Source organism: Salvelinus sp. IW2-2015, linkage group LG2, assembly GCF_002910315.2.
Source record: "Salvelinus sp. IW2-2015 linkage group LG2, ASM291031v2, whole genome shotgun sequence".
NCBI lineage: Eukaryota > Metazoa > Chordata > Actinopteri > Salmoniformes > Salmonidae > Salvelinus > Salvelinus sp. IW2-2015.
Window position 1 is genome coordinate 26,843,413 of NC_036839.1, and position 23,241 is coordinate 26,866,653.

At 43.4% G+C, this 23,241-nt stretch overlaps 1 protein-coding gene across 1 annotated transcript in view; it reads left to right on the plus strand.

Moving 5' to 3' along the window:
* Positions 1 to 23,241, plus strand: part of erbb4b (erb-b2 receptor tyrosine kinase 4b) — a 627,991-nt gene that overhangs the window by 595,841 nt on the left and 8,909 nt on the right. Inside the window, 1 exon segment of the mRNA XM_070446280.1 lies at positions 19,563 to 19,743. Within this exon segment, the coding sequence (XP_070302381.1) occupies positions 19,563 to 19,743 (181 nt within the window).

Sequence of the window (23,241 nt, forward strand, 5' to 3'; positions counted from 1 at the left end):
TTAAAGTTAGTGAGGGAGATATAAGTCTCCAGCTTCAGCGATTTTTGCAATTTGTTCCAGTCATTGGCAGCAGAGAACTGGAAGGAAAGGCGGCCAAATTAGGTGTTGGCTTTGGGGATGATCAGTGAAATATACCTGCTGGAGTGCGTTCTACGGGTGGGTGTTGCTATGGTGACCAGTGAGCTGAGATAAGGCGGAGCTTTACCTAGCAAAGACTTATAGATGAACTGGAGACAGTGGGTTTGGCGACGAATATGTAGCGATGACCAGCCAACAAGAGCATACAGGTCGCAGTGGTGGGTAGTATATGGGGCTTTGGTGACAAAACGGATGGCACTGTGATAGACTGCATCCAACTTGCTGAGTAGAGTGTTGGAGGAAATTTTGTAAATGACATTGCCGAAGTCAAGGATCGGTAGGATAGTCAGTTTTACGAGTGTATGTTTGGCAGCATGAGTGAAGGAGGCTTTGTTGTGAAATAGGAAGCCGATTCTAGATTGAACTTTGGATTGGAGATGCTTAATGTGAGTTTGTAAGGAGAGTTTACAGTCTAGCCAGAAACCTAGGTATTTATAGTTGTCCACATATTCTATGTCAGAACCGTCCAGAGTAGTGTCGTGTCTTTGGCTATGCCGGATTAAGTGATATGACATACTATTCTATAAAATCCTTTCTCCGTAATTAATATTACCTGATTGAGCTAATCATGTAAATGTTATTAACTAGAAAGTCGGGGCAGCACAAAATAATATTTATAGAGCTGTTATCTTCCGAATAAACTCTTAAAGACCTAGTAATATTTTACATAAATAGCAGTCAATATTAATCGTCACCTTAATTCAGTCTCATCTGAAAGTTGTAAATTCTTGGTTATCTTCACGAACCCTGGCTAACAAGTTGAATCAGCAATACAAAATTGGGTTTAATTATTTATTTACTAGATACCTAACTAATCACACAGAATTACATATACACAGAATGAATCATACCTTGATTACAAATTACGTCATAAAGGAAAACGTCCCTAGCGGGTGGAACATATATGACAGCTGGTTACACAAAGAAAAGGGGCTGGGTTTGAGTGAAAGAGCGGGAAGACTGAGGAACAAAGGGATAAGCGATGTCTCTATCGTAAATACAGTATCTTATGCATTCTAAATTACCGCACATTTGGAAAAGGAAAATGCAATACATATTTACTCTGAGCTGCGCTTCGGTAGGTTGGTGGTAGATGGATGGCCGTGTTGCCCAACCGAGTCCTTTGTCCTTTGAAGAATGTCTCTGCTGGTAAATTGGATACGTTGTAGTAACGTCGTTGTGTGGTAGACGGGATACTCTGTCTGTTCTTTCCTAGCCCACGTTTGCATCTGCTGTTGCTAACTCAACGGCTAGGAGGTATTACTTCTGTAGTGAATAAGAGTTCAAAGTTCATACCATTCGCAACCAAAGCTCACGCTGAGGTTGGCTTAGTTCTKTAGTTGACATCTGAACCATTCTGATATCGTCATCCTAACATCCTCAGAACAGATAGTTATTTGCCCTTTTAACGCAGAGGYTGCAGACCTCACGTACTTGGAACAGGAGGTTATATTGTCGTCAAGGCTTTATATAGGAAGGGAGAGGAGGGCGTGTTTGAAAAGTTTTATAACCCATGTCTCTTTACAGGGGCGGGCTACTGATTGAGCAGAGCCCGAACCTTATGAAAACCCAAATCTCTCATTTGGAAGCTAAAATTACATTTCATTTCTTCACCAATAATTTTATATTCAAACATTTAAATTGAACAAGAATTCCATGTGACTCCGATAACTACAATGTGCAGACTTTCCACTGTAGAGTTTATGTCATCCTATCATTGATGAGAATGTCTCAGATGACAACCGAACTGACATCATATTCATTAAGTACCACCACATATGTTCAATTGGTCGGATTACCAGAATATAGTTAATTTCCCCCCACCTTCTGATGTTCCCAGAATCTCTATGATAACCAAAGGATTTTCAAATGTCACATCAGTAGGGTAGAGAGAGGAAAAAGGGGGGGGAAGAGGTATTTATGACTGTCATAAACCTACCCCGAGGCTAACGTCATGACAGTAGTGATGCTAGTCGGGCGGGCGGGTGCGGACAGCGATCGGTTGAAGAGCATGCATTTAGTTTTACTAGCATTTAAGAGCAGTTGGAGGCCACGGCAGGAGAGTTGTATGGCGTTGAAGCGCGTTTGGAGGTTTGTTAACACAGTGTCCAAAGAAGGGCCAGATGTATACAGAATGGTGTCGTCTGCGTAGAGGTGGATCAAAGAATCACCAGCAGCAGGAGCGATATCATTGATATATACAGAGAAAAGAGTCGGCCCGAGAATTGAACCCTGTGGCACCCCATAGAGACTGCCAGAGGTCAGGACAACAGGCCCTCCGATTTGAACTCTATCTGAGAAGTAGTTAGTGAACCAGGCGAGGCAGTCATTAGAGAAACAAAGGCTTTTGAGTCTGCCGAAAAGAATACGGTGATTGACAGAGTCGAAAGCCTTGGCCAGGTCGATGAAGACGGCTGCACAGTACTGTCTTTTATCAATGGCGGTTATGATAACGTTTAGGACCTTGAGCGTGGCTGAGGTGCACCCGTGACCAGCTCGGAAACCAGATTGCATAGCGGAGAAGGTACTGTGTGAGATTCAAAATGGTCGGTGATCTGTTTGTTCACTTGACTTTCGAAGACTTTAGAAAGGCAGGGCAGGATGAATATAGGTCTGTAACAGTTTGGGTCTAGAGTGTCTCCCCCTTTGAAGAGGGGGATGACCGCAGCCTCTTTCCAATCTTTAGGAATCTCAGACGATACGAAAGAGAGGATGAACAGACTAGTAATAGGGGTCGCAACAATTTCTGCGGATAATTTTAGGAAGAGGGTCCAGATTGTCTAGCCCAGCTGATTTGTAGGGATCCAGATTTTGAAGCTCTTTCAGAACATCAGCTGTCTGGATTTGGGTGAAAGAAAAGCGGGTGGGGCTTGGGCCAGTTGTTGCGGGGGGTGCAGTTGGCCTGGGTTTGGGTTGCCAGGTGGAAAGCATGGCCAGCCGTAGAGAAATACTTCTTGAAATTCTCAATTATTGTGAATTTATCACGACAGTGATGACAGTGTTTCCTAGTCTCAGTGCAGTGGGCAGCTGGGAGGAGGTACTCATATTCTCCATGGACTTTAGTGTCCCAAAACTTTTTGGAAGTAGTGCTGCAGGATGCAAATTTCTGTTTGAAAAAGCTAGCCTTTGCTTTCCTAACTGACTGTGTGTATTGGTTCCTGACTTCCCTGAAAGATGCATATCACGGGGTCTATTCGAAGCTAGTGCAGTACGCCACAGGGTGTTTTTGTGTTGGTCAAGGGCAGTCAAGTCTGGAGTGAAGCAAGGGCTGTATCTGTTCATAGTTCAACATTTTTGGAATGGGGCATGCTTATTTAAGATGGTGAGGAAAGCACTTTTTAAGAACAACCAGGCATATTCTACTGACGGGATGAGGTCAATATCCTTCCAGGATACCCGCGCCAGGTTCATTAGAAAGGCCTGCTTGCTGAAGTGTTTTAGGGAGAGTTTGACAGTGATGAGTGGTCGTCGTTTGACCGTGGACCCATAACAGACGCAGGCAATGTGGCAGTGATCGCTGAGATCCTGGTTGAAAAACCTCTTTATTTAGAGGGCAAGTTGGTCACGATGATATCTATGAGGGTGGCCATGTTCACGAATTTGGGGTTGTACCTGGTAGGTTCTTTGATCATTTGTGTGAGATTGATGGCATCTAGCTTAGATTGTAGGATGGCCAGGGTGTTAAGCATATCCCAATTAGGTCACCTAGCAGTACGAACTCTGACGATAGATGGGGGGGAAATCAATTCACATATGGTGTCCAGGGCACAGCTCGGAGCTGAGGGGTGGTCTATAACAAGTAGCAACAGTGAGGGACTTGTTTCTGGAGAGATGGAAAAGTAGAAGCTCGAACTGTTTGGACATAGACCTGGATAGTATGACAGAACTCTGCAGGCTATCTCTACAGTAGATTGCAATTCCGCCATCTTGAGCAGTTCTGTCTTGACGGAAAATGTTGTAATTGGGGATGGAAATTTCAGAATTTTGGTGGCCTTCCTAAGCCAGGATTCAGACACGGCTAGGACATCAGGGTTGGCGGAGTGTGCTAAAGCAGTGAATAAATCAAACTTAGGGAGGAGGCTTCTTATGTTAACATGCATGAACCCAAGGCTTTTACGGTTGCAAAAGTCAACAAATGAGAGTGCCTGGGGACACACAGGGCCTGGGTTGACCTCTACATCACCAGAGGAACAGAGGGGGAGTAAGATGAGGGTACGGCTAAAGGCTATAAGAACTGGTCGTCTACCTACTGCTGTATATTTCCTCTGATGCTATTTTCATCATACACCCTTCCCTTCTGCCCCCCCCCATGCCCAGATGCCTATTGGTATTCTGTCACCCCTACCCCTTGTTGAGCAGGCAATGAGGTGTGGAGGACAACATACAGTCACCCCCCCAACCCTCCAACCTCCTGACCCACTCCCCAGGCTTCCTGTATCATTGTCCCCTCAATGTTCCCCTTCTCTTGTCCTTCTCTCAACTCGCTGATGAAGGTTAATTGTTGGTTTTATGTTAAATAATAAATAAGCGTTTTTATCAACTTTCATGGTCCTCCAAGAGTTTCCTCTTGACTTCAGTTTTCTCCTCAATCCTTGCCCCTTTGTTGGAGAGCCAGGTATCATCAGTGCTCTTTTCTCTTTTCCCAACACCTCCCTTCTTCTGGTTACAGAACAAGATATACTATGGTGTGTTTGTTCTGCTGTTTCCCTTTTCTTTTTAATGTGCTGTTCCTGAATCAATAGTCTTTCTTTGGGAAGATGCACAGCACTACATACGGAAAAACTCCCTTTGTCTTTATGGTCAGGCCAACAGATCAAATCAAATCAGAGTTTATTTGTCACATGCGCCGAATACAACAGGTGTAGACCTTAGTGAAATGCTTACTTACAGGCTCTAAACAATAGTGCAAAAAAGGCATTAGGTGAACAATAGGTAAGATTAAATCGATGCCAAGTCAATAGATACAGATTGGCTTGGCATTGAATAAGAATGGGAAGCTAATCAGATAAATAATACTTTAGTATCAGTACTGATTAGTTGATGTAATGCTTTAATGGCTCTCTCTGTCTCTCTCTCGGTCTTTCTCTCCTTCTCTCTCCCTCTTTATGGGGGGTTGATGCTTTAACCCCCATTAATGCACAGACGTGGTAGACCAATGCACAGACCAATAGGACACGCTGGAGGGAATGATGCACCACAGCGCCACCATCAGGACAAATTGGGCTCATTGCCCTTGGATGAGCTACTCCTTACCACTCCTGCTAAATATCAAAACTAAAAGTCTGTGTGCGTGTGTTTGTGTATCAACTCAACATCTATTTGGAATTGTGGCTCCCGAGTGATTAGGGCTCCCGAGTGATTAGGGCTCCCGGGTGATTAGGGCTCCCGGGTGATTAGGGCTCCCGGGTGATTAGGGCTCCCGGGTGATTAGGGCTCCCGGGTGATTAGGGCTCCGAGTGGCGCAGCGGTCTAAGGCACTGCATCTAAACGCAAGAGGGTTCAAATCAAGGCTGTATCATCTGGCCGTGATTGGGAGTCCCATAGGGCGGCGCACGATTCGCCCAGCGTTGTCCAGTTTTGGCCGGGGTAGGCCGTCATTGTAAATAAGAATTTGTTATTAACTAACTTGCATAGTTAAATAAATGTGATACACAATTGGCTGTGGATTCGTTTGTACCATGACACAGACACACACACTCAAACACACTTATCCGTCTTAATCATCCACCTACTCCCCCTCCCTCCTCCCTCTCTGCGGACGACTTTGTTAACCAATTTGAAAAAAAGATTGATGACAACTGCTCCTCATTCACTTCACTGGTCCAATTCAGCCGATCCACTGGTCGCCACTCATTCACTCAGCCAATTGAGTCCACTGGTCCCACTCATTACTCAGCCAATTGAGTCCACTGGTCCCACTCATTCACTCAGCCAATTGAGTCCACTGGTCCACTCATTCACGGATCCAGCCAATTGAGTCCACTGGTCCCACTCATTCACTCAGCCAATTGAGTCCACTGGTCCCACTCATTCACTCAGCCAATTGAGTCCACTGGTCCCACTCTCACAGTACAACCCGACGCCTTGACCTCTTTCTCCACTCTCTCTCCAGATGAAATTATGTGACTAGTGATGTCCGGCCAACCGACAACCTGCCTGCTCGACACCATTCTCTTCTCCCTTCTCCAGACCATCTCTGGAGACCTCCCATTCCTCACTTCCCTCATCAACTCATCCCTGACCAATGGCTGAGAAAACCTACAGGAGGGTAGCTCTCCAGGAACATGGTTGGAGTTAAAACCTACAGGAGGGTAGCTCTCCAGGAACATGGTTGGAGTTAAAACCTACAGGAGGGTAGCTCTCCAGGAACAGGGTTGGAGAGCCCTGTCCTAGATCTAGCCGCTGCTTTCGACACCGTTAACCATCAGATCCTCCTCTCCACCCTTTCAGGGCTGGGCGTCTCAGGGTCTGCACACTCTTAAATTGCATCCTACCTGGCAGGCCGCTCCTACCAGGTGATGTGGAGAGGATCTGTGTCTGTATCATGTACTCTCACTACTGGTGTCCCACAGGGCTCAGTTTTCTCCTTCCCCCCATCTGACACCCAGGTGGCGACACCATTTCCGCATGCCTGACATATCTCCCAGCTTGGATGTTGGTCCATCACCTCAAATTCAGCCTTGACAAAGACGGAGCTACTCTTCCTCCTTACCTGCTCCAAGACCTCTCCATCATGGTTGTCAACTCCACGGTCCCCCTCCCAGAGTGCCAAGAACCTTGGCGTGACCCTGGACAATACCCTGTCATTCTCTGCAAACATCAAAGCAGTGATTGCTCCTGCAGGTTCATGCTCTACAACATCCGTAGAGTACGACCCTACCTCACACAGGAAGCAGTGCATGTCCTAATCCAGACACTTGTCATCGCCGATCTGGGCTACTGCAACTCGTTGTTGGCTGGGCTCCCCACTTGTGCCATCAAACCCCTGCAACTTATCTAGAATGCTGCAGCCCGCCTGGTGTTCAACCTTCCCAAGTTCTCTCACATCACCCGGCTCCTCCACACACTAAACTGGCTTCCAGTCGAAGCTCGCATCCACTACACAACCATGAATTGCCTCTCCCTACTTGCATTTATTCCTCCTACTAGCACTGACTTAGCTTTATTGATGAAAAATGTACTTACTCTGACATATGATATGTGGTTGTTCCACCAAGCTATCTGGAGATGAATGTACTTACTCTGACTGAGATATGTGGTTGGTCGCCAAAGTCTATTGAAGATGATGTACTTACTCTGACTGAGATATGTGGTTGTCCCATCAAGCTATCTGAAGATGAATGTACTTAATCTGACTGAGATATGTGGTTGTCCCATCAAGCTATCTGAAGATGAATGTACTTACTCTGACTGAGATATGTGGTTGTCCCATCAAGCTATCTGAAGATAGAATGTACTTCCTCTGACTGAGAATAGTGGGTTGTCCATCAAGCTATCTGAGATGAATGTACTTACTCCTGACTGAGATATGTGGTTGTCCCATCAAGCTATCTGAGAGAATGTACTTAATCTGACTGAGATATGTGGTTGTCCCACCAAGCTATCTGAAGATATGTACTTACTCTGACTGAGATATGTGGTTGTCCCATCAAGCTATCTGAAGATGAATGTACTTCCTCTGACTGAGATATGTGGTTGTCCCATCAAGCTATCTGAAGATGAATGTACTTACTCTGACTGAGATATGTGGTTTGTCCACCAAGCTATCAGAAGATGAATGTACTTCCTCTGACTGAGATATATGGTTGTCCCACCAAGCTATCTGAAGATGAATGTATTTACTATGACTGAGATATGTGTTGTCCCACCAAGCTATCTGAAGATGAATATACTTCCTCTGACTGAGATATGTGGTTGTCCCATCAAGCTATCTGAAGATGATGTACTTACTATGATGAGATTATGTGGTTGTCCCACCAAGCTATCTGAAGATGAATGTACTTAATCTGACTGAGATATGTAGAAGATGAATATCTGAAAATGAATGTACTAACTGTAAGTCACTCTGGATAAGAGCATCTGCTAAATTGCTAACATGTAACAATTCATGTAAATATACATTTGCATTGGAACATTTGTTATGAGTAAAGCAGGAAGCAAAAGTTCATCATTAAATGTACCAGTGAACTATTGCAATGTGGCAATTTTCTGCACAATGCATTTATCTTCTTAGTGGTGTAAAAAAGGAATAAGAACACCTACTAGGCACCTTGCTATCCACTTTTTTATCTTTGCCTCAAAATTAAATCAATTATTATAGATATTACTGGGGGTTTGGTATCTCATATATCATCTGTCCTCACCTTATTGTCCATTTAAGAAGGATAGAAACTATTTGTCAGGAGCAGCAAATTAAGTGTGTGTAAAATAATTTTTAGTCTGTGTGTGCCTTACCTCAGGATAACCTTAACCACTGAGTGTGAAATGACGGTGGGATTGACTGGAATGAAAACTGATGGTGTGGATGGTGATTTAGCTAGTTAGAGAACCATCCAATCCCAGACTGGATTATTCCATCACACTGCCAGACATTCTGCATTACTAAAATTGCAGCTATTGATTGTTCCAGCTAAATGGAAGGATCGCAGACTCATCCCAGTCACACGGGATGAGTCCAAAATGGCACCCTATTCCCTATTTAGTGCACTACTTTTGACAATAGCCATAATATGTGCATTTGGGATGCAGCCTATGTGTTTCAGGTGAGAAGGGAGAGACGGATGGTTCTCTTCTTGTGTAGATAGAGAAGGCTGGAATTGCGGTATGAAGCTACAGTGCACTCGGAAAGTTTTCAGACCCCTTCCCTTTTTCCACATTTTGATACGTTACAGCCTTATTTTAAAATAAAATAAGTAAATCTACACACAATATCCCATAATGACAAAGTGAAAACAGAAATAGCTTACTTACATAGAGTTGAAGTCGGAAGTTTACATACACTTAGGTTGAAGTCATTAAAACTCGTTTTTCAACCACTCCACACATTTCATGTCCGCTTCAGGTGTAATGCCGGGAGCCACTTGTGGATTTGACAGCTAACTTAGTTCCACCTCCGACACATTAAACAACCCACTATGCAGATGTTGGTTGAAGTGGATTTGATTGAATTGAGCCCTTAGAAAGAGTAGATTTACAAAGGTTTTCTGTGGGGTGTTCTGTCCATATATTAGAACTCTTTATTCTATTTTTATGGTTTTGTCCATAGATGTCTCGTCATTCTATTTATATGTTTTTGTCATTGATTTACCTTCTAGTCATTATCTTTCTATGATTTTGTCCATAGATGTCACTTCTAGTAGATTTATTTTATGATTTTGTCCATAGTCATTCTATTTCTATGGTTTCTGACTCTCAGGGCTCGATTCAATCCATATTGCAGACGTTCTGTGCTACAGCGCGATTTAAAGGCAATGTTCCCGTGTTCGTTGAGACTGCATTCACGGTAAACCCTGCATATACTGTAAGTATTCAGACCCTTTGCTATGAGACACAAAATTGATCTCAGGTGCATCCTGTTTCCATTGATCATCCTTGAGATGTTTCTACAACTTGATTGGAGTCCACCTGTGGTAAATTCAATTGATTGGACACAATTGATTTGGAAAGCACACATCTGTCTATATAAGGTCCCACAGTTGACAGTGCATGTCAGAGCAAAAACCAAGGTCTGAAGGAATTGTCCGTTGAGCTCCGAGGGGAAGGGTACCAAAATATTTCTGCAGCATTGAAGTTCCTTAATAACACACACACTCCATAATTTATTTTATTGAATTTAAAAATATATATTTTTGTAATTTGTACCCCCTTTTTCAACCCAATATCATAATTACGATCTTGTCTCATCACTGCAACTCCTCAATGGGTTTGGGAGAGGCGAAGGTCGAGTCATGCGTCCTCCAAAACATGACCCGCCAAGCCGCACTTAACACCCGCTCGCTTAACCCAGAAGCCTGCTGCACCAATGTGTCGGAGGAAACACCGTTCAACTGACAGCCGAAGTCAGTCTGCAAGCGCCCGGCCCGCCACAAGGAGTCGCTAAAGCGCGATAAACTAAGCAAAGCCCCCCCCCGGCCAAACCCTCCCCTAACCTGGATGACGCTGGGCCAATTGCGCACTGCCCTATGGATCGAACCCCAGGCTGTAGTGACACCGCAACATTGTGATGCAGTGCCTAAGACCGCTGCGCCACTCGGGAGGCCCGGCCTCTATCATTCTTAAGTGGAAGAAGTTTGGAACCACCCAGACTCTTCCTAGAGCTGGCCGCCTGGCCAAACTGAGCTCCAGAGTTCCTCTGTGGAGATGGGAGAACCTTCCAGAAGGACAACCATCGCTGCAGCATTCCACCAATCAGGCCTTTTTGGTAGAGTGGCCAGACGGAAGCCACTCCTCAGTAAAAGGCACATGACAGCTCTCTTGGAGTTTGCCAAAAGACACCTAAAGGACTCAGACCATGAAAAACAAGATTCTCTCTCTCTTTGCCCTGAATGCCAAGTGTCACATCTGGAGGAAACCTGGCACCATCACTACGGTGAAGCATGGTGGTGGCAGCATCATGCTGTGGGGATGTTTTTCAGCGGTAAGGACTGGGAGACTAGTCAGGATCGAGGGAAAGATGAACGGAGCAAAGTACAGTGATCCTTGATGGAAACCTGCTCCAGAGCGCTCAGGCAACAAGACAATGACCCTAAGCACACAGCCAAGATAACGCAGGAGTTGCTTCGGGACAAGTCTTTGAATGTCCTTGAGTAGCCCAGCCAGAGCCCGGACTTGAACCCGATCGAACATCTCTGCAGAGACCTGAAAATAACATGACAGAGCTTGAGAGGATCTGCAGAGAAGAATGGGAGAAACTCCCCAAATACAGGTGTGCCAAGCTTGTAGCGTCATATCCAAGAAGACTCGAGGCTGTGATCGCTGCCAAAGGCGCTTCAACAAAGTTCTGAGTAAAGGGTCTGAATACTTAAAAAAAAAATTATTTAACCTTTATTTAACTAGGCAAGTCAGTTAATAACAAATGATCATTTACAGTGACGGCCTACCAAAAGGCAAAAGGCCTCCTGTGGGGACGGGGGATTAAAATAAAATATAAATATAGAACAAAACACATATCACGACAATAATGTAAAAATGTTATTTTCTTAACTTTCTTTTGTTGCAAAAATGTTTTTTCATTATGGGGTATTGTGTGTAGATTGACGAGGGGGAGGAAATTATTTAATACATTTTAGAATACGGCTGTAACGTAAAAAAATGTGAAAAAAGTCAAGGGGTCTGAATACTTCACTGTATAGTCAATAATTTTTTAAATGTATTTTATTGTCAATGACATTGACATGGAGATAGAATTTTATCATAAGGAATTACCTCAGCTTAAATGCAATATTGAGATATATACTGTATTATATGGTACATTCTTTGCAAAGAATATAGTTATACTGTACAAAGAATAAGGTTGAACAGATGGAGGAATGCAATAAATTGAATAAGTAAAATTGAGCAGAAGCAGCAACAAAAGGGAACCAATAATGCAATAATAACAAAACGGGAAGACTTTCAATTCATTTTGAGCTTCAGCTTAATAGTGGAATGCATTTACCAAACAAAGTTAGGGGGCAGAGCCCAGATCAACAATTCCAATGCGTCCCAAATGGCACCCCATTCTCTATATAGGGTCCTGGTCAAAAGTAGTGCACTATAAAAGGAATAGGGTGCCATTTGGGACGCAAGCTTTGTCTGTTCCCAGAACGTGTTAGTGCTGTGAGAGAGAGTCTTGCCTATATACATGTAGTCTCTCTGATGAATGCTTCCTGCAGTTTGTACCACATCAACTATGGTATATTTACAGCACACACACAAATGCTTGCTCGCTCATGTACACAAACACACACAGACTTGAACACATAGGGACCAACGCAAACACACACACACACACACACACACACACACACACACACACACACACACACACGCATGAACTGTAATGTGCATGAACTGTGTACTTGTTTGACATTTGTACTGCACTTTTAGGAGCTAGTTAGACAAACATGTTGCTGCACCTGCTATAACATATTTTGCTAAACTGTGTGCGTGACCAATAAACTTTGATTTGATTTCAGGATTTGATTTTATAGCCACTATATCACACAGTACAGATGCCGTCCTGTTTTGACCCTGACCAGAGCCATGATCTGATGTACGGCACTATGTAGGGAATGGGGTGTCATATTCATCCGCAGCCACCGATCCTGTCTGTTTTATTACCATAGAATAAATTGTATTAATGGCCAATGTGTGCATTGATTTGTCATCCCTTTGAAGTAGACACACAGGATAAATATGATGTGGAGCAGGAACATCATCAAGCCGGCTGTAATCAGTGATCATTGATCTCCGGCCTCCACAAGTCATCTATTTTAAATATACTCTTGGCTGCATCCATCCCACACCAAGCTCTCTGTCCTCTCCCTTTGTAAAGACATATATATATATATATAGAGAGAGAGAGAGACCCACAAAGAATTCGAAGAACAAACTCCATTGTAAATACAACCCATATTTATGTTTATTTATCTCCCCTTTTGTACTTTAACTATTTGCATTTGAAATGTCTTTATTCTTTTTTATACTTTTGTCAGTGTAATGTTTACTGTAAATTTTTATTGTTTCTTTAACTTTTGTTCATTATCTACTTCACTTGCTTTGGCAATGTTAACATGTGTTTCCCATGCCAATAAAGCCCTTAAATTTAATTGAATTTAGAGAGAGAGTGAGAGAAAGTATTTTGTTAGTCTAAGGAGAGAGAGAAAAAGAGAGAGAGAAAGAAAAGTATGATGTTAGTCTAAGGAGAAAGATAAAAAGAGAGAGAGAATACTTGTGTTAGTCTAAGTGAAGGAGGGGGGAGAGAGAGAGAAAGAAAAGTATGATGTTAGTCTAAGGAGAGAGAGAAAAAGAGAGAGAGAATACTTGTGTTAGTCTAAGTGAAGGAGAGAGAGAGAGCTGCATTTTCTATTACACTGTGACAAATACTCAGACCAAAGATAATCTTTCTTTCCCAAAATTATCTTTCAGTTTTAATACTACAAAAGACAAAGATTTTTTTAAATATTTATTGGGTGAAAAGCCAACATGCGCACTCCTGCGAGAACCTGAGGTACAGCCAGTAAAAAGTGCAATTTTGGTTTTGTTTTGGCTTTCATACCATGTCATGTGACTTCACAGTCATGTTGAGACTGGTCTACATTATTGCTTAAATGTATTGTTATTCTCATTAATATTATTGTTGTAGTTGCTGTTGATGGTAATCCCATTTCCACTACTACTATTATTATTGATGTCTTATTGCTGTTGGTCCTACCATCTTTTGTTATATTTACACTATACTTTGACAATGTAAGTAATTTAACTTGCCATGTCAATAAAGTCTACTGAATTGAATTGAGAGAGAGAGAGAGCGAGCGAGAGAGAGAGAGCAAGAGAGAGGAAGAGCGAGAAGGTTGTTAATGGCATTAGAATTGGATTGTACCGTAATGAAGAGCATCGTACAACAAAGAGAGGAGAGAATGAGCCAGTTGGTTATAGATTATAATGTTCTGTAAGTGTTTTGTTGTGAGGTCTTGTGTATGTGTATGTGTGTGGTTGTGTGTGTTTGTGTCTGTGTGTGTGCGCATTAGTGTGTGCCTGTGTGTGTGTCTCTGTATGTGGCTCTAGTAAAATAATCACTCTAGGAAGTGTCAGCATGTTGAAAACTGTTCTCCTCTTATATGTTCTACTCTACTCTGTTCTCCTCTCCTCTTTTCTCCTCTCCTCTTTTCTGCTCTCCTCTTTTCTGCTCTCCTCTTTTCTGCTCTCCTCTTTTCTGCTCTCCTCTGTTCTCCTCTTCCCTGTTCTCCTCACCTCTGTTCTCCTCTCCTCTGTTTTACTTTCTTCTCTTCTCTTCTCCTCTTCTCTGTTCTCCTCTCCTCTCCTCTGTTCTCTCTCTCTCTTCTGGTTTTCATTATTCTCTCCTCTCCTCTGTCCTCTGGCTCTGTTCTCCTTCCTCTGTCTCTCTCCTCTCTCTGTTCTCTCCTCTCCTCTGTTCTCCTCTCCTCTGTTCTCCTCTCCTCTCCTTTGTTCTCCCTCCTCTCCTTGTTCTCCCCTCCTCTCCCTTTGTTCTCCTCCTTTGTTCTCCTCTCTCTGTTTCCCCCTCCTTCCTCTGTTCTCCTCTCCTCTGTTCTCCTCTCCTCTCCTTTGTTCTCCTCTCTTCCTCTGTTCTCCTCTCTTGTCTCTCCCTCTCTCCTCTGTCTCCTCTCCTCTGTTCTCCTCTCCTCTGTTCTTCCCCTTTCCTTTCCTCTGTTCTCCTCTCCTCTGTTCTCCCTCCTCTGTTCTCCCCTCTCTCCCTTTGTTCTCCTCTCTTTGTTCTCCTCTCCTCTGTTCTCCCCTCCTTTCCTCTGTTCTCCTCTGTTCTTCCTCTCCTCTCCTTTGTTTCTCCCTCTCCTCTCTCTGTTCTCCTTCTCCTTTGTCTCCCCTCCTCTCCCTCCTGTTCTCCTCTCTCTCTCCCTCCCTCTCCTCTGTTCTCCTCTCCTTTGTTCTCCCCTCCTCTCCTCTGTTCTCCTCTCCTTTGTTCTCCCTCCTCGTCCTCTTTTCTCCTCTCCTTTGTTCTCCCTCTCTCCTCTGTTCTCCTCTCCTTCTGTTCTCCCTCCTTCCTTGTTCTCCTCTCCTCTGTTCTCCTCTCCTCTGTTCTCCTCTCCTCTGTTCTCCTCTCCTCTGTTCTCCTCTCCTCTGTTCTCCTCTCCTCCTTCGTGGTATTTCCCTACCTCTGCTAAATGACTCCTGACAGAATGCATTTGACGGCAGCCTCGTCGATTCAGCTTTTGTCTGTGTCTGTGATATTAACATAATTATAACCTGGGTGGTTCGAGCCCTGAATGCTGATTGGCTGACAGCCGCTATTTATCAGACCATATACCACGGGTATGACAAAACCTTTCTTTTTACTGCTCTAATTACATTGGTAACAAGTTTATAATAGCAGTAAGGCACCTCGGGGGTTTGTGGTATATATCCAGGCACTCCGCTTTGCGTCGTGCGTAAAACAAAACTTTAGCCGTGGTATATTGGCCATATAAAACACCCCTTGTGCCTTATTGCTAAAATAATCCTAGGTGAGGTCTGAGTAGTTTCTGAGTGACTGAAGTGATTTATCTCTGTGGGCTGGTAACGGGTGGCCCCAGAGAGATACTACCAGCATCCTAAGACACTAGACTACCACCACGTCCTGTGCATAACACACACACGCATGCATGTACTCACACACCACACACGCAGACACACGGAACCATGCATGCACCCTCCACCACTGTACCCTGTCTCCTCTGCCTGTCTACTGTATGTGTTTATCCTCTGCTGTGGTTTAGCTGAAAGCATTAGAACCTGCTTCCCTTCTCCTTTCTCCCCTCACTCTGCTATCACACACACACTCCCCTCACTCATACACACACACACTGTTGTCCCATTTCTTTTCCTGTTCCTTGTCCCCCCCCCACAAACACACACTCTCATTTGTGATAGGTAATTAACATTAAATAATTGGCAAGCCATCCATTTTCCTTCCACTGCTTAATTGTCTTGAAAATGTAGGAGATTACAGAGAGCGAGAGATGTATGCTCAAATAAGACTGTCAGGACCCGTCAGGACCACGCACAGCGTCTGGCTGCCACTGAACACACACACACAGTCACACACAGTTAGTCAGTGAAATACACACTCTCACAGTCTCTCTCTCTCTCTCTCACACACACACACACACACACAAAACTGCACTTAACGAATCACTCTCACACACCTACTCCTCCACCACACCACACTCACAACCTCTCCTATACCCCAAATCTTCTTCACTCTTTCTCCATTTCTCTATTCCTCCCTCCCTTTCTACCTTCCTCCTTCCCTCATCCAAAGAACACACAGAGAGCCAAGCAGTGTCCATATTTCTGATAGTTGTCTGCCTGCGTCAGAACAGATCCATTCCCTTTCCCACCTCTGTGTTTAGCCTTCCATATCCACAGGTAATTGACTTTTAATGGACAATTAATGCTGAGCCATTCATCACACTGAATCTGAGCTGTGTTAAAGAGGGAGACACCAAGAGAGAGAGATAAAGGGAGAGAGAAGGTGGAAAGAGAAGGAGAGAGAGCTGGAGAGAGAAAGAGATGGAGAGTGAAGGAAAGAGAGAGAGCGAGAGTGAGAGCAAGAGAGAGAGGGTCTGTAGCGGATCGACAGCACAGAAGAGCAGAGGAGAGACTCCCACTCTGACAGCCTGCTTTCGTTTCAGATGGATGGGTGACAGGGTTCAAAGAACGTTAGAATATGGCAGGGATTATCGTGGATGTATGTGTGCGTGTGTGATCACTTGTGTGCTTGTGTGAACGTGATATATTGTATCATAGCAGACACATCCCCTATACGAGGGCTATCACTTCATTTCAATTTGGCCTCTGTAATGGAGAATATCAACACTAGTATTGACCCACTCTCTTTCTTTCCACACCGCTCTTCCTTCTCCTCTATCTCCCCCCTCTCTCTTTTTCTTTATTTTTCACTCTCTCTTTCTCTCTTTCCACACTGCTCTTCCTCCACACTCCTCTTCCCTCCACACTGCTCTTCCTCCACACTCCTCTTCCTCCACACTCCTCTTCCTCCACACTGCTCTTCCTCCACACTGCTCTTCCTTCGCCTCTATCTATATCTCCCTCCCTCTCTCTCTCTCTTTCTCTCTTTGCACACTGCTTTCCCTCTATTTTCTCTGCAGTGCCTGTTGGTATGGAAGGCCTGTCTCAAACTCCTCTTCAATACCCCCCTCCACCCCCGCTTAGAGCGAGAGAGACGGATGGGAAGAGAGTGAGAGATAGGGAGAGATAAAGAGAGGGAGATATAGAGGGAGGAAGAGAGAAAAGAGAAAGAGAGAAAGTGAAAAAGAAATGGGTGTGGGGGGAGATGGGCAGTTCTGCCATGGTGTTTTCTTCTTTCTCCCGAGACGGCCCAAATGAGCCAGAGTAATTATAGCCTTACCATTGTAATCTCGCCTCTTATACCACCTCCCCCCTCCTAATCCTCCTTCCTCCCCCTCACCCCCCCCATTCAACTAAATCTAATTTGTTATGGTTTCAAATAAGACCTGTTCTCTGTTCTCTTGCTACTTCGCCCCAAAGTACCTTCTCTTACTCTGAGACCAACTTAAATAGGTGAATTTGTTTTTATTATTCTTCAGAGGCTGGGGCAATCTTGTAGCGATGTACAATGAGGACTATAGTTCTATAGCACTGGCGATATTAGTCCAGCCCCTACTGTGGCTTTGGGATTGAATACCCTTTCATTGCTATGTGGCAGGGCCGGTCTGTGCATTTTGCTCTGCTATCAAACTCAGGACCCTCTCAGTGTGTGTGTGGGCTGCTGAAGTTCTTGATTTTTCTCTTTGTTGTTCTTTAGTTCTTCCAGACACTGTGCTCCTCAGTTTTCAGATCAGTTCACACTCACATTTAAATCTCCTCCCGGGACTCGAGGGGACAGTGTTGCTGTGTTGGAGGGATGGTGATAGGAGCTGAAACATCGGGGCTGGCTGAATTATATTCAATTAATATGAAGACTAAGGAAGAACAAATGTGTATATATTTTTTATCTCTACATTGAACTTCAGTCTGCAAGACTATTTTGGGTAAGCAGCTCAGATATATAGCTTTATCTACATGTTGTTCTTGGTGCAGGGACTCCTGACCTCAAGTGTCAAAGGGAAACAGAAGAAACCCTGCTATACAACAATAGCAGCGTTGACATGCATAGGGTCTCTGCTACACACTCCCTCCATACACACTTGAATCAATTACCCCTTATTGTTCTCTCCTCCTCACAGTACATTTCTGGATTTTTATCACGCAGATACACTATATATACAGAAGTATGTGGACACCCCTTTCAAATGAGTGGATTTGGCTATTTCAGCCACATCCATTGCTGACAGGTGTATAAAATGTCAATCTTCATAGACAAACATTGTCAGTAGAATGACCTTCCTGAGGGGCTCAGTGACTTTCAATGTGGCACCGTCATATGATGCTACCTCTCCAACAAGTTCGACTAATGTCTGCCCTGCTAGAGCTGCTCCGGTCAACAGTGCTGTTGCTGTGAAATGGAAACATCTAGGAGTAACAATGGCTCAGCCACAAAGTGGTAGACCACACAACTCACAGACCGGAACCGCCGAGTGCGTAGTGCCAAGTGCGTAAGTGCGTAGTGCGTAAAAATAATCTGTCCTCAGTTGAAACACTCACTACCAAGTTCCAAACTGCCTCTGGAAGCAACGTCAGCACAAGAACTGTTCATCAGGAGCTTCATGAAATTGGTTTCCATGGCTGAGCAGCCGCACACAAGCCTAAGATCATCATGCACAATGCCAAGCGTCGGCTGGAGTGGAGCAGTGGAAACGCGTTCTCTGGAGTGATGAATTACGCTTCATCTGGCAGTAAGATCTGGGTTTGGCAGATGCCAGGAGAACGCTACCTGCCCCAATGCATAGTGGAGGAGGAATAATGGTCTGGGGCTGTTTTTCATGGTTTGTGCTAGGCCCCTTAATTCCAGTGAAGGGAAATCTTATCGCTACAGCATATAATGACATTCTAGACGATTCTGTGCATCCAACTTTGTGGTGACAGTTTCGAAAAGGCCCTTTCCTGTCTCAGCATGACAATGCCCCCATGCAAAAAGCGAAGTCCATACAGAAATGGTTTGTCGAGATCGGTGTGGAAGAACGTAACTGGCCTACACAGAGCCCTGACCTTAACCCCTTCGATCGCCTTTGGGATGAATTGGAGCCAGGCCTAATCGCCCAACATCGGTGCCCAACCTCACTAATGCTCTTGTGGCTGAATGGAAGCAAGTCCCAGCAGCATTGTTCCAACAATTAGTGGAAAGCTTTCCCAGAAGAGTGGAGGCTGTTATAGCAGCAATGGGAGGACCAACTCCATGTTAATGCCCATGATTTTGGAATGAGATATTCTCAGAGAAAAAAAGACTCTGTCGGGTGTTATCGCTGCAAACTATCTATTCATTAAATTGTGTGTGACACTTCTTTTTTAATTGTTAAAAAGTATGAAACTTTGCCAATACACTGTTATGAAACGGATTCTTCTGAAGAGTCAAATCAATTATGATGGTTAATTCAAGTTTTGCATATCTGATCATATTGGTGATAGTTTTGTGTCCAAAAGGTATGTGATGTTGTAACTGATAATGATGGTGATAATAATGATGATGATGATGATTATTATAATTTTTCTGATAATGATGACAATGTTTCTTCACTGTTCAGTAACAGTGTATGTGTGTTTTGCAGGGTATGATGTACCTGGAGGAGAGGAGACTGGTGCACAGAGACCTAGCAGCCCGAAACGTGCTGGTCAAGTCCCCCAACCACATCAAGATCACTGACTTTGGCCTGGCTCGGCTGCTGGACATCAATGAGAAGGAGTACAACGCTGACGGGGGCAAGGTAAGCATGGCCAGGAAAAGAGAATGTATGCTCCAAAAACATGACCTTGTGCTTTTTCTCTGTTTCATTCTCACTACTCCTTTCTCCTCTGTCTGTTCTCTGTCACTTCTATTCTTCTAGATGCTTGTATTCCCCTCACCGTAGTGTGCTGAGTGAATAGCACACACACCCTCCTCTTAAAGTAATCAATAGGTTGCTTCTCAAATGGAACCCTTTATAGTGCACTACTTTTGACCAGACCCCTATGGGCCCTGGTCAAAAGTAATGCTATTTATAGGAAAAGGGTGCCATTTTGGACACACTCAAGATAACACAGTGAATCAGTTCAGCTGTTTAAGCTGCAGCCAGCCTCCTGCGATGTGATTCCCATCCCACTGTGTTGTGAGCTCTCTGTGGGGGGCAGCTCTTAGGCCAGGGGGAGAAAGGGCTGTTTCCTGCCTGGGTTTATTCCTCTCCTCTCCTCTCCTCTCCTCTCCTCTCCTCTCCTCTCCTCTCCTCTCCTCTCCTCTTCTTTAAAAAGCCCTGAAGCTTGTTCTATTGTATAATCATGATACTGTTAAAACCTCTAAGGGATGGGTGTCCCTAAACCGGGACGGTTGTTGCTAACGTGTGCTAATGTGACTAGAATGACGTTGTAAACAACAGCCAACTTTCCGGGACATAGACATTTCTTATACGGGCAGAAAGCTTAAATTCTGGTTAATCTAACTGCAGTGTCCAATTAACAGTAGCTATTACATTGAATGAGAGTGCACAACAACAAAAAACTTTTATCAAAGCAAATGGTTTGATACATTCAACTCTGAAGGTAATTAATGTACTTACATTCAGTAATAATGCTCTGATTTGTCATCCTGAGGGTCCTAGAGATAAAGTGTAGCATAGTTTTGTTTGATAAAATCCATTTTTATGTTCAAATGTAGGAACTGGGGTCTACAGTTTGACCCCACTGCTGTCTCTGACTCCACACCCACCCCGCCCGGCCATCTAGATGTGTGAAAGTTAGTGAATAAGCTAATGATCCATCATGTATGACATTCCTGGGAGTGTGTAAACTTACGTTATTTATTACCATTGCATTTTTGTATGTTCGCTATAGTTATGTACTTAAAAATGTATCAATTGACCAATTCGGAACATTTGGGCAAACTCCTTGCAGATTTGATACAGTAATATAATATATGTGCAGTAATATAATTCTTTGCTGGATCAGTCTGAAACTTTGCACACACACTGCTGCCATCTGTAAATTACACCTAGACTCCTATCTGAAAGTATGGCCTTTCTCTTGCATTTCAAAGATGATGAGAACAAATGATCTTTTACCAGATCTAATGTTTTATATTCTCATACATTAATTTCACATTTCCACATTCTTCAAAGTGTTTCCTTTCAAATGGTATCAACAATATGCTTATCCATGCTTCAGGGTAAAATCCTTAAGAGATTTTAAAGTTGTTGTTTTTTTAAACTGAGCATATGACTATAACTAATGGGAAATACTAATGTGGGTAGACATCTAAACTGGGTTGTCTCTGCGTCCCAAATCCACCCAATTCACTTTGTAGTGCACTACTTTTCACAAGGTGGGTCTTATAGGGCTCTAGTCAAAAGTAGTGTACTAAATAGGGAATAGGGTGCCATCTGGGACATTGCCCTGGTCTCTAACATCACACTAGCTATGTTTCCATTAATTGTCGACATTTAGAAAGTTTGTATTGAAAATAGATGCGACAACTGCCTGCTAGGGTGCGTTTATATGCAATAACAATTTACTCATATTTGCTATATTCTAATCATGTGCCAGCATATCACCTATGTACATGCAGGGGTGATACTTGCACTCCTGTAGATCTGAAGTAATTGGTTGGTGAAACCTGCCAGCCAACCAGAAAACAAGGCAGAGCAATTCAGGTATTGTTGAAAGTCAGAACATTCCGGGCAAACAAACATGATTGTTATAAAGTTGAGGAATATATATTAGAAAGCAGTAGACCTTTAAAATGAAATGTGGAGTAGAGCTTTATAGTTACGTGATGACATCACGTTCCCCGTGTACCTTTAAAATTATTCAGGAATCATAATTCATTCAAAAAACACCGTTTCCATCATCATTTGTCTCAATTAAGAAAATTAGACAAAAGAAAAATCCCCCTCGTCGAGCGGATACAAATGTTGTGGATATTTAGAAAATGTATCCTATATCTGCTGTTTCCATTACACATCAGTCCCCCAAAATTTGCAACATTGCTTTTTTCGAATAATCTTGGGTCAATGGAAACATGCTTAATGACCCTGCAAAAATGGCAAATGGTTTTCATATTGACAAAGATTTGTGATGGTTTTAGAAGGCTTTAGCACAACAGGAGCTCGATACTGTGGCTTTGCTGAAATAAAATGCTATTTTTGTGTTTTCGTTTGAGTTATTTTAGCTCAGTGGGCTTTCATTCATATTTAATTTATCAAGTAAACATACACTATAACTGCCTTGTTGGCATAGTATTTGCAGCATATTAGCACAGGCCTATATGGCATACAAACAGCTTTAGTGAAGGTTAAGTTGACCCCAAATGGATCAGTAAATAGATAGCAACTTTACTCCCTTTTCAGACTAATCTTGGTCTGAACACAGCTCTATAACAGTTTACTATTCCTCTAATTGGGTCATTGACATAGGAACAACAGGAAAACTCACATGATACAAATACATCCGTAATATTTATATAGGGTCAGAATTAGACATCATGGGCTGATTGTCCTGGACTTAAAAGCATGCTCAATTGAAAATCTCCAGGAAAATAGCTTTTTACTCCAGAACTAGGCTTAAAACCAGCCCTTTGTTTTTTATTCAGTTCATGTTCTCCAACGTTTGCACATCCACTTGTAGATGTGTAACGGTCGTCTTTAGGTGAGAGATTGGACCAAGGCGCAGCGGGTGATGAATACATAATGATTTATTTAAACAAAGACGAAACACGAAGAACGAAGAACACTTTAGAAGTTACAAAATAATAAACGAGTCAACAGACCTGAACAAACGAAACTTACAATATACGAAGAAACAGACTACATACACGAACGAAACGAAACAGTCCCGTGTGGTGCGACATACAGACACGGAAGACAACCACCCACAACAAACAATGTGAAACAACCTACCTATATATGGTTCTCAATCAGAGAAACGTCAAACACCTGCCTCTGATTGAGAGCCATACAAGGTCAATTAACACTGACACTTAACATAGAACAACAGACTGCCCACCCAGCTCACGTCCTGACCCACTAAACACAACTATACAAAAGGAAAACAAGGTCAGGAACGTGACAGATGTCTATTAAGTGAAAGCCATTTATGTGTAGCTAATTGCCTTCTTGCGTTGCGTACTTGCAGTACGTTGGGTATAATATTATCCATATTAATCCATACAATAATTATATGTGTAAAGGCAGTCATTGTTGTTCTCCTCCTCAGACGAGGAGGAGCATGGATCGGACCAAGATTGCGGATTGGGTGGAGTTA